The sequence below is a fragment of the Staurois parvus genome, unplaced genomic scaffold (assembly GCF_062004578.1).
Source record: "Staurois parvus isolate SC_StPar_1 unplaced genomic scaffold, SC_StPar_1.0 ptg000235l, whole genome shotgun sequence".
NCBI classification, from domain to species: Eukaryota; Metazoa; Chordata; class Amphibia; order Anura; family Ranidae; genus Staurois; species Staurois parvus.
Genome location: NW_028318031.1, coordinates 3578311 through 3592560, shown reverse-complemented (window position 1 = coordinate 3592560; position 14250 = coordinate 3578311). Strand labels below are relative to the sequence as shown.

The following is a 14250-nucleotide window of genomic DNA, read 5'->3' as shown; positions in this document are numbered from 1 at the left end:
TCTGACTATTCTGCCTGCTCCTGCGTTTTTGACTCGGCTTATCCCGACTGTCCCTACGGATTGATTTACCTGGCTGACCCTGCGTGTGACCCGACTACTCCTAGCCCTCCGACTCGGTACCCCGCTTACCCCACGGGCCACAATCCGTACCACCCTGCTGGGACCGCCATCCTCTTCACAGCTGGCTCTCCTGGTACCTACATACATCCCCGGAGGCCTCCTCGGCCGCTGGTGGCCCGCTCAGAGGTCGTGACCTGGCCCGGGACTGTTTCAAGTCCATCCCCACCATCAGGGGCCCTGGTGAAAGCACAGCCCGGGCTTAGACCCCACGCTCTGGGTAGGTCTACCAGCTGGCAGACGGAGGGCTCCGCCTGGCGGATCCTAACAAAATCTAACTTTTGTTGACATATTATAAGAATGTCTAATCTGTAATTTGATGCCTATTTGGAGATTTTTCCATCTTTCCTTGGCTTCTTTATGCACATTAATACAAATTTTTAGCTGGGGTGCCAAAACTTTCGATCCCCACTGTATATATATATATATATAAAGTTTATAAATATATACAGTATGTGTATTCAGGTGATGCCTCCTTTTTTTGTGTTTAGAATATTCTAGGTATAGGGTTTACCAGTCAGCTGTGCTTGGTGAAATACTGATATTCAATAAAAAGATACCATTCACTGCTTATTGTTTTTTTTTTTAAGAACCAGAGTTTGACCTGTGTTGGTCTCTTGCAATTCCTAAACAGCAGGTCTTCAGCATAAGGGGAAGAAGAAGCACAATAAGGCAAATCAATTCATACTCTGATAAGGAGCACGCTGAATTAAAAGAGTGACAGGAAGATATGCTAATCATTGTGTAGCTTCTCTTTTCACTGTCCAGTTGCAGGCTAGAGTTGGGTTCATTCCAGCCTGGGCTCAAAGAAAATTGGGTGAATGACATTGGGCATCTGACTGAGAACATCTAGTGTTAGAAATTAGTACTGTAGGCACAGCTCTGAAGATGAATACTGTAGCAAAAGTTCAATGAATACTGCAGTAAACTCTCATTTTCATTTTTATTAGGTTCTTTTTTTTGTCTTGTTTTTTTTTTACTGGAGTTCTGCTTTAAAGGAAGACAAAATGAACTTCTTTAACATAGACTTTGATTGTATTTATTAAACCAATTGGTCATAAATAAAATAGCTTCAAAACAGAACACTCATGTTCCTCAGGACAAACAAAACACTACAAACAGATAAAAGGATAGAAAAAATAAGACATCAATAAATGCCACTAGAATGTACACCCATCCTTCTACTGTGCCCTAGTCTGGTTCCTTTTCAGGTTTACTTTGTAATGATCCAGAACGAGATGGAACCTTTCTAACATCCTCTATATGTATCTCTTGTTTTCTTCCTTGTAATCATAAGGGTCACCAGCAAATGGATAAGCTGGGGGTTGGTTATAGGCTCCTCCAAGAAATATCCAAAGTGTTCCAATGAGCATGACAGGGGTCACAATAAACAGGCACAAGCGATCAACTGTCCGAGCAACACGATACCAGTTATCTTTTTCCTGTAAAGAAAATAAAGTGAAATAAAGTGAAGTAAAGTGAAAATTCTTGAACGTCATTTTTTATTGGAAAAATGGTTGATTCAAAGGTTAATTTTATGTCATATACAGTAAGTATAATTCAAGCTGTAGGTACATTTTTGATTTCTTGAAGCCAACAGAATTAACAGATAAAAGATCTGGCCACTGCAGGATACAAAAAGAGACTGATACAACGCAGTTAGTTCACCAAAAATGGAGCCTCAAAATGTACAAACTGATCATCTTTTTCCTTTATGTGCTTCCTAAATCTGACACTGATTGTTTCCTCCAGAGCAGCCATAGGGAAATGATCGGGATTTCGAGAGGAGTTCAGAAAACATGGAACCAAATCTCTTTTCTCTTGTTTGTCAGTTTTTACGGTTGAAATACATCTCTGCCTATGAAGCAGGCAGTGCAGTGCTATTGCACATTCAAGCATTCATTTTTACCACTATAATCACGTTACACAAAGATGGATCTTGTTTTATTTAGGCATGCCTAAGGTCAGGGCTTTTTTTACTCAGAGAATAGGTGTAGGAACTCCCCCCTTCTGAGTCACCTCTTGTCTCTGCCCCCTACCCATCTCAGAGCACCGTTCCTTGGTTCAATCCCCTACCCACCTCCCAGTAGCACCCATTTATAGAATACAGACCAAGGTATCATTCTGTGGTGCTAAGTAATTTGTATGGAATTTGGTAGTAATAGCAAAAAAACAGTAAAACAGATCTCAGCCAACGATAATAGACCCCCCCAGCAACAGTAGACCTTCTCACCAACAGTGGACCCCTCCTCAACAAAAATACCCCTTCAGCAGCAATAGATCCCTCCCAACAACAACTGACCACCCAGCAACATAAGACCCACCCCAGCAACAATAGATCCCACACCAGCAACAACAGACCCACCTGGCAACAATAGACCGTCAGCAACAATAGATCCCTAGCAGCCAGCATCATTAGACTCTCCATAACACACCAGCACCTTTTGCCATCACATATATCCAGTGCTGGAGGTGGTGGAACTGCGTTCCTCCATGTTCCTGCTAAAAAAAGCCCTGCCTAAGGCACCAGGATATCATAAACACACCCCAGCCCGTAGCCAACTGTATTGGCCTGCAACTCACACATACCTCATTGTAGTCATTCTTCTCTCTCATGTGTTTAATAATGAAGTTTGCTCCATCAATGGCAGGTTTAATTTCACCATAAAACTGATCTTGTAGATTGTCTGAGTTCACTGGATTTATTCCTGTGTATAATATACATGATATAATTTAAAAAGAAGATCAAACCCCCATTTTGAAGCTGTCTGGTACTGTATCATATCATTTCATGCAGTAAAGCTTATGTTTAAACCTGATGGTTTTAATACCATACAATGTCATGCCAAGGATTGTCAGGAAGTATAGGATTTGGCAGGAACTATACAATAACATATTTTAGAACTTTGGCCTAAATAAAATGTTTCTATAGTTTTTAAAGCACACCACCTAATTCAGTTACATTTTGTTAAAATTAAAATAAAAATATTCAGTGTATTTTTTCATAGAACTAGTTTAAGTTTATGAATCTTTCTTGAAATTAGCCTCCTTTAATAACCTGCACAAAAGCACTGGAAAAAGAAGGCTTAGCACCGTTAACCATTCAGGGCTTTACTGCTGTGAACAGTGTGTTCAATCTGACACAGAAATGTCAACGCAACCAAGTGGGAACACTCATGGCTACAATGGAAGCCGGAGAGATCTTTTTGCTTTGGTCATAGACCCCATCCCAGTTCTTAATACCCTTAATAAAGTCACTAAACCAAGCTCAAGGACTGTTCTTTGACTCTGGCTCTGTGTGCCACCAGAATAAATTAAAACAAAACAATCCAAATGAATTTGAAGTGCAGACTTTCAGATTTAATTCAAGGGGTTGAATATAAATATCAAGTACAAATTTTAGGAACTGCAACCATTTTTATACACAGTCCCTCCATTTTCAGGGGCTCAAATGTAATTGGACAAATATAATCATAAATAAAATGTTAAATTTTAATATTTTGTTGAGAATCCTTTACTGGCAATGAATGCCTGAAGTCTGGAACCCATGGACATTACCAAAGACTGGGTTTCCTCCTTTCTGATGCTTTGCCAGACTCTAGCTGCAGCTGCCTTCAGTTGTTCTTTGTTTATGGTTCTTTCTGCCTTTAGTTTTGCCTTCAGCAAGTGAAATGCATACTCATTTGGGTTGAGATCAGGTGATTGACTCAGCCATTGCAGAATATTCCACTTCTTTTCCTTCAAAAGCTCCTTGGTTGCTTTTGCAGTGTGTTTTGGATCATTGTCCATCTGTACTGTGAAGCGCTGTCCAATCAACTTTGCTGCATTTGGCTGATTCTGGGCTGACAGTATATCTCTAAACACTGCACAATTCATCCGGCTGCTTTTGTCTTCTGTCACATCATCAATAAACACCAATGACCCACTGCCACTGGAAGCCATGCATGCCCATGCCATCACACTGCCTCCACCATGTTTTACAGATGATGTTGTGTGCTTTGGATCATGAGCTGTTCCAAGCCTTCGCCACACTTTTTTCTTTCTGTCATTCTGGTACAGAATAATCTTAGTTTCATCCATTCAAAGAATGCTTTTCCAGAACTAGTCTGGCTTTTTTAGATTTTTTTGGGGGCAAAGTCTAATCTGGCTTTTCTATTCTTCGGGCTTATGAATGGTTTGCACCTTGTGGTGAACCCTCTGTATTTGCTCTCGTGAAGTATTCTCTTGATTGTAGACTTTGACAATGATACACCCACCTCCTGGAGAGTGTCTTTCACTTGTCTGGATGTTGCAAATGGGTTTTTTTTTTTACCATAGAGAGGATCCTGCAATCATCTTCTGTGGACGTCCATGCCTTTTTAAGTTGCTTTGCTCACCAGTGCATTATTCTTTCCTCAGAATGTACCAAACTGTTGATTTGGCCACTCCTAATGTTGCTGCTATGTCTCTGATGGATTTGTTTCGTTTTTGAAGCCGTACATTGTTTCACTTGCATGGGCAGCTCCTTTGAACGCATGATGCAGGTTCACAGCAATAGATTCCAAATGCAAATACCACACTTAGAATCAACTCCAGACCTTTTACCTGCTTAATTGATGAAGAAATAATGAAGGAGTAGCCCACACCTGGCCATGAAACAGGTTTTGATTCAATTGTCCAATTACTTTTAATCCCTTGAAAAAGGGGAGATGGCTACTCTTAAGAGCTGTAATTCCTAAACCCTTCCTCCAATTTGGATGTACATACCCTCAAATTAAACCTGAGAGTGTGCACTTTCAGCCTACATCCATTATAGAACTATAACTTGAATATGTTTAGGTAAATACCTGAAAAAACTAAAATTGTGCCGGTGTCCAAATATATATGGACCTAACTGTATGTATAAAGCACTGTGTAAAATTGACAGCGTGATATAAGTACCTGAAAATAAATAAATAATAACTATAGGCACTATAAAAAATTCACAAATATGATGAAGACACACAGTAGTCTTTGTTGTTCTGAGTCCCCCATAACAGTGTTTTTTACTTGTTGACCCTGACAGCAGATCTGTTATTTCTCCAATGATTGTAATAGGCCATACTGTCACACTAAAGGGTCAGTTATAGTTACCACAAGCCTCTGTCTCAGCTGCTAAATGGTCAGAGCAGCAGGGGGGGGGGGCATTATCTGCAGTGGACAGGAAGCACAGGGAGACCTTCAGAATTGGGAGCTACTGGTCACCCTACTAAAAAAGGCCTCAGAGAGAGTAGAATCTGGTAGGATCAACACATATTTTTTGATACATTTAGTCATAAACCCAGAACTACCCATGGAAATAAAGGGAATGGCAGACTAAAAACATATTCCCTTACGTGCGGGTGTAGCTCGACTAATGAGACCATGGCGCTCAGATTGCTTTTCAAACATGAGTTCACTTCTCGATTTCACACTGAAGTACTCCTCTGCCTTTGCAATGTATCCTACTGAACTGCTGCGTCGTTGTAGCACCCCACTCCATGGCTCGGGTTCAGGTTCCGCTGGGCGTGACATGTGCAGTAGGCGAGGTAGTCTATTCAGAAAGAGCTAATAGACACAATGTTCATTAGTGTATTAGAATAACAGAATTTAGAAATTCATATTTGTAAAGCAGAGAATGATTTACACTCGGATTATTTGCCCATGTTTGAAAAGTTAGTGCACATTTGACATTTACTGGCATTTGTATTTCCCCATCCTTTGATAGGAGATCCAGGTCTCATTCAGCATACACAAATAGGGCCGTGTTACATTCACTGACAAAGGCACCTCAATAACATCTACATTCCAAACAGGGATTCTGCTGATTTTATCAACAACTCCTTATGGAGACCCATACCTCTCAGTTATCTAAAAAATGAGGAAGGGTTGTAACAGCGCAAACACTGCAAAGTCCTGGGAAATAGTAGTATGGGTTGATCGTGGTATTAGTGGCTACTCTATGAAGAGCGTAGGATTCCGTGTGGCACTGAGGGTAAGGCTTCCAAATAAGCTGTAGCAACTTCTGTAGATGAGAAAAAGGAGAGAAGCGCCTCTAAGTGCAATAAGTCTTTTAATTCAAGTCACACATGTGAGTGTTTCTACATTTTGACTTGAATTAAAAGACTTATTGCACTTAGAGGCGCTTCTCTCCTTTTTCTCTCAGTTATCTAACCACACTTGCACTGGTTTACAACTAAGAATCTGCATTTACCCACAACCCCACACCATCATTCACTTTATGCAGCTGGCACTGCAAAAATAAATATCCAAGTTAAAGAGACTTAAAGGGTCAGTTCAGCAAAATCTGATAATTTAGTTTGTAGGAAATGCTGTCTACAGTATCTCCCAGAAGTGAGTACACCCCTCACATTTTTGTAAATATTTTATTCTATCTTTTCATGTGACAACCCTGAAGAAATTACACTTTGCTACAATGTAAAGTAGTGAGTGTACAGCTTGTATAACAGTGTAAATTTGCTGTCCCCTCAAAATAACTCAACACACAGCCATTAATGTGTAAACCGCTGGCAACAAAAGTGAGTACACCCCTATATGAAAATGGCCAAATTGGGCCCAATTAGCCATTTCCCCTCCCCGGTGTCATGTGACTTGTTAGTGTTACAAGGTCTCAGGTGTGAATGGGGAGCAGGTGTGTTAAATTTGGTGTTATCGCTCTCATTCTCATATTGGTCACTGGAATTTAAACATGGCACCTCATGGCAAAGAACTCTCTGAGGATCTGAAAAAAAGAATTGTTGCTCTACCTAAAGATGGCCTAGGCTATAAGAAGATTGCCAAGACCCTGAAACTGAGCTGCAGCACGGTGCTGTAAAATAATGGTGGCCACACAAAATATTGACATTTTGGGCCCAAGTTGGACATTTTCACTTAGGGGTGATGCAGCAAAGTGTCAATTTCTTCAGTATTTTCACATGAAAAGATATAATAAAATATTTATAAAATTGTGAGGGTTGTACTCACTTCTGTGAGATACTGTATGTAAGCAGCACACGATTTTTTAATAATCTTGGGACTCTACTGTTGAGATCCCTCAGTTGAGCGCCTGGGTCTAAACACCTGATGCCATTATAGAGGCTTCTCACAGTTTTTTCTGGATCCATAGGTTTTATATAGTGTGAAAGTAGGTGGTAATGTCCCTTTTAGAGGGACCACTCTACTGGTAATGTTAGTGTGGGGAGTACTGTGTCATTTATAGGCTGGTATGGGTGGGCACTATTCCACTTATGTGGTATGATTACTTACTTCACATCTACAACTACTTTTACTGGGCTGCATCTAGAACTTGAATTGCCATTTATATATGCTATATATTTTACAGCTATATGCGATTGATTCGGAAATATTGAAACTACCCTCACTTTTACTCATCTATCATCTTGGGGCAACTGCAATTCACTCTGATTTAATCCATTCCAATTTATGTGATCACTTATGGGCAGGACATTGTCATTCAGTGCCTAGGGTAGTAATAGTTTATTATCCTATTTACATCCAATATACCAACAGCATGTTTTTGCTTACAATATATTACTTCTAGCTACGCTTTTGCTGTCCATTATTGGCATTCATTTAAGTACCTGTGTTCTAGGCTGCTTTAATTAACACCATATATTGCCTGTTGACTTTGCAGTCCGGACTGCTTATTTTATTGACTGTTGTGTTTTGTATGTTTGTTTACCTTGCAAGGTTTCCCTTTTCTAATTAAGGTTTAAATAAAGATTTGTACCTCTTTTAAATTATACAATTACTACTCTGCTTTGGTTTATTAAGTACCACCTTAACACAGCCTGCTCTCACGCTTGTTTTTTGTTTTGCTTTATGTTTGGTCATAACCCACATCTTTATTCATGATGAGACAGTTGTTATGTAGGCTGTCCTGCCTACTCTGGTGGCCACATTTTTTCTATTATCATTTTGGCATGGGTGGGGCCCTGGGCAAAAGGTGGATGGGAGTTGGCTACCCCTGATCTACAGCATGTAAGTTTGTAGCCTGGAGAGTAGTAGGCCTTCGGGGGACACTCATGAGTACTGGGGCACTTACAAAAGAGCATTTGGGAAGATGGCTGGACTATAGGAACTTGTGATGGTGGCACTGAAGTGTTCTGCACTGTAAATGAGGAAAGGTGAAAATGTGAAATTGTGCCACGTTGCTGTCATTCTTCAGTAATATGATGAAAAGCATTCTGTGTGGGCATTCTTTATTCAAGAAGGTGGGCTTGAGAAATGTGAGTACTGTGAGAGGAGCAGGCCTTGGGCCTGGAGTGTGTGGGACACAAGATGGCAAAATTTCACCCTAAAGAAAGGCATGTGCACACCCTATCACATGACGATGCAGGGCAAAGTCCCTGGCCAGTTTGGCGGGAAGAGGCAGTGAATCCAGCTTGCCTAGATGTGGAGTGTGCAACAAAAAGTGGTGGAACAAGCAGAGGTGGGTGAGGAGATCTAGTGGTCAGAGTAGACATGACAAATAAGAAGTTTTAGACTGACCCAACTCAACATACAGCAGAATTCAAGTGTACAAAACATCAGAATGTAAATATGCCCAGATTTACCCTCATATTATTACTGTTCATACAATTTCACTGCCTAAACTTCAGACTTGAGCTATATAAAAAGGATTTGCTATATATAATTATGGAATGAAATCACTGTATTCTGGTCATACCTCTTTCATCCGTTCTGACATGATGTGTGTGCTGGGAGTTCTAAAATGCATGTTCAATACAACAACGCAACTCACAACTACAATTGTCACCAGAATCATGATAAATGTCAGATACCTGAGGAACAGAAGACAGTTTTAATGTTTTAATCTGTTTAGGTGACCATATGCTTTGTTGTGTAGAACAGTAATATGTTTAGCAATTTAAATTAATACACCCTATGAAATACAAAAATATAAAAGTACCACTGAAAATGACAATACATACATACACACACAGAACATTTTTCCATGTTCACAGCAAAGCCTTGCAAATGAATTTGCACTTTTGGCTAAGTTTGGAGTCCCCTTTTAATTATCTTTTGGTCTCAGACCATTGGGCAGTTTAAAATGCATTTGGAATAATCCTGGCCTATTCAGCTTTATTGCAAAGATACAAGTACGTAAAGGTCCACTAGCCCTTTATTGCACTGCACCGCTGAACTCTTCAGGATACTCTTGCTTAGAGTTTGCTTAAAGATTTCCTACATTTAACACTTTAGGGAGATTTGGGTGCTGGCATTCCGCACTGTGCACTGTGGATCCATTGGCTCACCCCTTCATCAAGGCAGAGGCCAGTGGAAGTAACCACGGTAAGCAGCTGGACCAGGAATGCAACACATCAAAAGTATGCCACATGCTTAAGATCTTTCAGTAACATTTTGTTGATGCAGGCAGCAGTAGATAAGAGAAATTTTTAGCATACACCAAAACAGCAGTTACAATTAAGTTGAAAAGAACAATTGAGCAACTCACTTGCTGATGAGTGGTATAGCCAAGGAGGTCTCTGGGAGGCGCTGTGAGATTAGCAGCAAGAAGACAGACTGAGCCAACAGGACAGATATGGCTAAGGTCATTTTTTCACCACCTGCCAAAAATATGATGTTATACACAGACTACTATAGTGCTGCCTTATTAAGCAGGGAGTATCACATTATATTAAACATTTATATGCATATTTATTATGGTGGTAGAAGTAAAATGATTAGGGCCACATACCCCAAGTAAAGTACTATATGTCATAAACACCTGCCTATACATATAGAAACAAACCTATTACAAGGTATTACAGACTTACAGTATTCTTATAAAGTAAACTTTCAGGTAACAGAATAGACATCTGCTCTTATTTAAACTTGTGGGAATAGGAATATGGGAGCTATGGGGATCTACTGATGTAGATTCCTCTAGCTGCAAGTCATGGCCATGTCTGCTGCTGGAGGCCTACAGCAAAGCCTACACCAAAACATGCTCTGTTACTACTTCCATAGCACCACAGCTCAAGCTTTCCACCTCCTGCACAATGGCATGGAATTTGCTTTTTAACACCAACAATCACTGAGGGAATCATCAGTTCAGTCACGCCTTTACACTTCAGCTGAAGTAAATTCTGCTGACTAGACCAAGTCTGTAGCACTCCTTAGCTGCGAGTTATGGCCAAGTACCCTGCTGGTGGTCTACAGCAAGGACTACATAACATGTGTAAGGCTGGCTTATCCCAGGATGATAGCAGTGCCCCCTTATGCAGTTTTATAAGCCTGTCCATCCACCATGGTCCTACATGCTTCAGACATGGTTGGGGTGTCCAAGTCCCACCATTCCAGTGCTTATGTGCACGGGTACTATATTCCTCAGGCTTTTGGGTTGCAGGCCTAATGTTGAGAATCACACATTAACTTGCTAGCGAGGCCTCACAAACACCCATGATCCAGGTTTAGTACATCTGGATCTTTCCAGCAGATAAGGCCTACTGACTGGCTGCACAGGAGGTAGGTGGGGAGCCCAAATATCCTACATAAAAGATTTCTTATTATTTCTGCAATGCCCTCTCCCTTCTATCAGTTTCTGATGCTGGCTATGCACTCTGAAAAGTGTTTCAAGGACTGGGGGATCATGTTCACACAAAATAGGTTTTGGGGTGATAAAGATATTTGCAGGCACCACTCTAAATCCCTCCTATATAATTGTAGTTCAACTATTGTGTTAGTTAAACAATATAACATAATAATATTGTATCTTGTTTGCTGGTAAATATATTTCTTTCTCTAATGAGGTACTCACTGTCAGCTGGCAGGTAAAAGACAAGGTTGGCCATCAGAGCAATTAGAACACAGGGAGCCAGGATATTAATAATGTAGAAGAGGGGTTTCCTCTTAATAATGAGGTAGAATGTAATGTCCTGATACTTGGTGCTCTCACGGGACACGCTCCTGTCGATATTCTTTTTGGCTGGAATGTGGACAATCTCCCACTCTCCATTTTCTGGAAAACACAGTAAGGTTAACTAGACAAACATCTAGGGATGCAAAGATTGAGTTTTGCCCATTCACTCACTATTTATTATAGATGTTTTCCATTCACCTTCAAATGGGATTTGCTCAACATTCGAAAAAATCATTCTACAGCATTTGCCCATGTGTTGCCCATTCTATTTATCATTCAGTGAATGTAGATTCATTCTAAAATTCAACCATTTTTTGGGCTGCACAGTATTAACTATGCTTTGCAGTGTGGGAACTTGTATTTTTAAGTGTTTCTTTGCTCTGAGTGTGACGATCGCGGCGTCAGACCCCAGCCCTTCTCACCAAACTCATGACCGAAAGACTAGCCAATCTAAAACCGCGCTGTCACGTGCCTAACAATGCCACGCCCAGCTGCACCCTGCACAAAGATTTTCCAGCTAATAAACCACAACCTGTGTGCTGGAAGCCTGGAAGCGATTGTTACTGGGTCAGGTTAATTACTCAATTAACCCTTCACACTGCCACCACCTCCTTTTTGTACAGAGAAGAAGAGAGGAAACTCGGCAATATCAGCAATAACATTATGATGTTTGCATAAGCATCGGTATACCACTGTCACCACAGGCAGCGATATATCGAAGTTTAAAACACACACACAGTAGCGCTTTTCAGAGGCAGGGATTCTTAGTTTGCATTAAAGAGCTTTAGAAGCAGTTCAACACTTTCAGAAAGTAAGATTTATTACTAAAAAGTCAAAAGGGTGCAATAAAAATATTTACAGAAAAATATGTAGCCAATATATATATATAAATATACAGAAAACAATAGCAAAGCAAAGAGATAACAGAAAGAAGTTCAGAGGGTTAAAGTACTTGCCATCAGCCTTGGGTTAAGCAGATCAGGTTTCAGAGCAAAAGGGCCTTATCTCCCAAAGGTGGTTCGGATGTTAAACGGGAGAATCTTCAACTTAGCTCAACTCAGCTTAGCTTTTTCTAGGAACTCAGCAGGGTGTATCCCTGAAGCAGAGAACCAATCGCCTCATTTGGGAAGTGGTGTTGGGGCAGAGACCCAAGCTAGAACCAAAAACTTTCTCAGTTGATGTCATGGTTCATAACTTATTCTTGGTGCATTTAGCAGCCTTGCCACTAGTAGATTAATATGCAGACGCATCTGCTGAATGGTTAGATATGAAATTTGACATATGGTTAAGCATATATAATTTGAAAAGAAAAAGTGTGTATGTGTGTACAGAAAAAGTGTGTATGTGCTGCTGAAGAGGGGGAATTAAAGTGAACCTGTTGCTTTGCCCTATTTTATGCTCAGAACTTAAATGCACTGGGTAAAAAAAACACAAAGGAGGTGATTTACTAAAACTGGAGCATGCAAAATCTGGTGCAGCTCTGCATAAAAACCAATCAGCTTCCAGGTTTTATTGTCAAACCTTAATTGAACAAACTGAAGTTAGAAGCTGACTGGCTCCCATGCACAGCTACATCAGATTCTGAGTGATCCAGTTGTAGTAAATCTCCCCCAAACTGTACAGCTACTTTTATGGTGGCCATATGCTTTTTACAGCTATTAATTTTATAGCCCAATGTAACAAATAAGTAAGCATGCAGCTATAAGGGTTCTCTAGGGAATAATAACAAGATCCTCTGTTCATCTGAAGTGTTTGTCATATTTCAATATTTTTGATATGCATCCATACAGGGGGGTATTTACCACAAGGCAAACAAGGCATTTGCCTAGGGCTGCATTTTTCAGGGGGGGCAACACTGCCTCTTGAAAAAATGGATGGAAGAAGGGACACACGTGGCATGGGGACCTGATGGGTTCCGAGAGATGCTGTGGGTTTCATGATGGTGTATGCACAGCCTAACTCTCGTTCCTGGGGATGTCCGGAGCTGTGAAGGTGAGTGTCTTTCTCTCTCACCATGGTGGTTGGTGGCTGGTGTATGGGGGGCAGTGGTAGTGGAAGGCTCAGGTGAAGGGCAGGGGTGCTCTTGGTCAATGTCAGGCTCTTTCTGCGGGGGTGGAGGGGGTTGCCAATTTTTGTGTTGCCTAGGGCAGCACAAAACCTAAATACACCACTGCATTCATACCTGGTGTAAACTTACATGCCCGATATGCTATATAAGCCAGCCTTGAAAGATACAGTATACTCGAAAGTGTTTTGTTATATTAGTGCAAAACATGAAGTGTATCTCATAAACCAGTGCTGCTTTATGAGATACATTTGATAAATGCTTGGGGGGGCATTGTTGTCTTTCCAGCTGCTTTTGGGAGAGACTTTGTTTACTGAGTACTTATTATTGAGAAACCATGAAAAGTGCAAGAAATGCCTGTTTATATTGCCAGAAATCCAATGAGCTTGTAATTTACTGTGCACTCCTCCTATGTTGCAATGAAATCTCAAGTAGTTCTCTTCCCTGGACTACAGCACACTGCTGCCCCCCCCCATATTATGGAGATGAAAAGGGGGATGTGATTGGTGGTCAAATTAGGGAACAAACGTCCTAGGGTGAAAATGTTGCTTCCCCTGCTCCCCTGTAGAACATATAGAACAGTGAGGATAGAAGAGTGTTACTGGCAGGATCACTAGGATAAAATAAAGGAAGGATAATAGGAAGAAAGCCTAAAATAAGAAAACTAACGCAGCCACCACATCTAAGGATTACTAAGCTGCAATATATACATTTGTGTTCTATAAGCTTGTAATTGTTATTTCTGCAGTATAGAAATGAGGCGCCTCACCTGTAAATGCTGCTCGATCAATGACAATCCACTCCACTGGGAAACTTTTCTGTGTGTCTAATTCTGTATCTTGCTTTAGCTGTAGGTTTATCTCTTTAGCGTTGTAAGTTAATGAACTACAGCAGAGAAAAATATGTTACCCATCTGGGGCTAACTATAAAGAATATGTACCAAATAAAAGAACGTGGTTGCTATTCCACTGACATACAGTAATAGAATTCAGAAAAGTAAAAAATGATGTTCAATAATACATAAGACTTTGAGGGTGTTTGTTGTTTTTGAATATCTGCAGTTTTTAGTATGGATCTATATAGGTAGGTCATGTATAGATATGTGTGGTTCTAGGCATGGATGTACAGGGGACAGTCACATTTTCTGTTTCCTGTTTGAAAGAGCTGCAAAATGATTGTGCTT

General features: G+C 40.5%; 1 protein-coding gene across 1 annotated transcript in view; it reads right to left on the bottom strand.

The window, feature by feature from the left end:
- Nucleotides 1–1140: 1140 nt before the first annotated feature.
- The window catches only part of CHRND (cholinergic receptor nicotinic delta subunit), a 37937-nt gene continuing 24827 nt past the window's right edge, over nt 1141–14250 (bottom strand). The window contains exons 6-12 of the mRNA XM_089680095.1: nt 13837–13952; nt 10901–11101; nt 9596–9707; nt 8804–8918; nt 5472–5682; nt 2707–2825; nt 1141–1559 (exon numbers count right to left, since the gene is read on the bottom strand). Coding sequence (XP_089536221.1) covers nt 1377–1559; nt 2707–2825; nt 5472–5682; nt 8804–8918; nt 9596–9707; nt 10901–11101; nt 13837–13952 — 1057 coding nt within the window. The 3' untranslated portion in view covers nt 1141–1376. The remainder of the gene's footprint in view (nt 1560–2706; nt 2826–5471; nt 5683–8803; nt 8919–9595; nt 9708–10900; nt 11102–13836; nt 13953–14250) is intronic.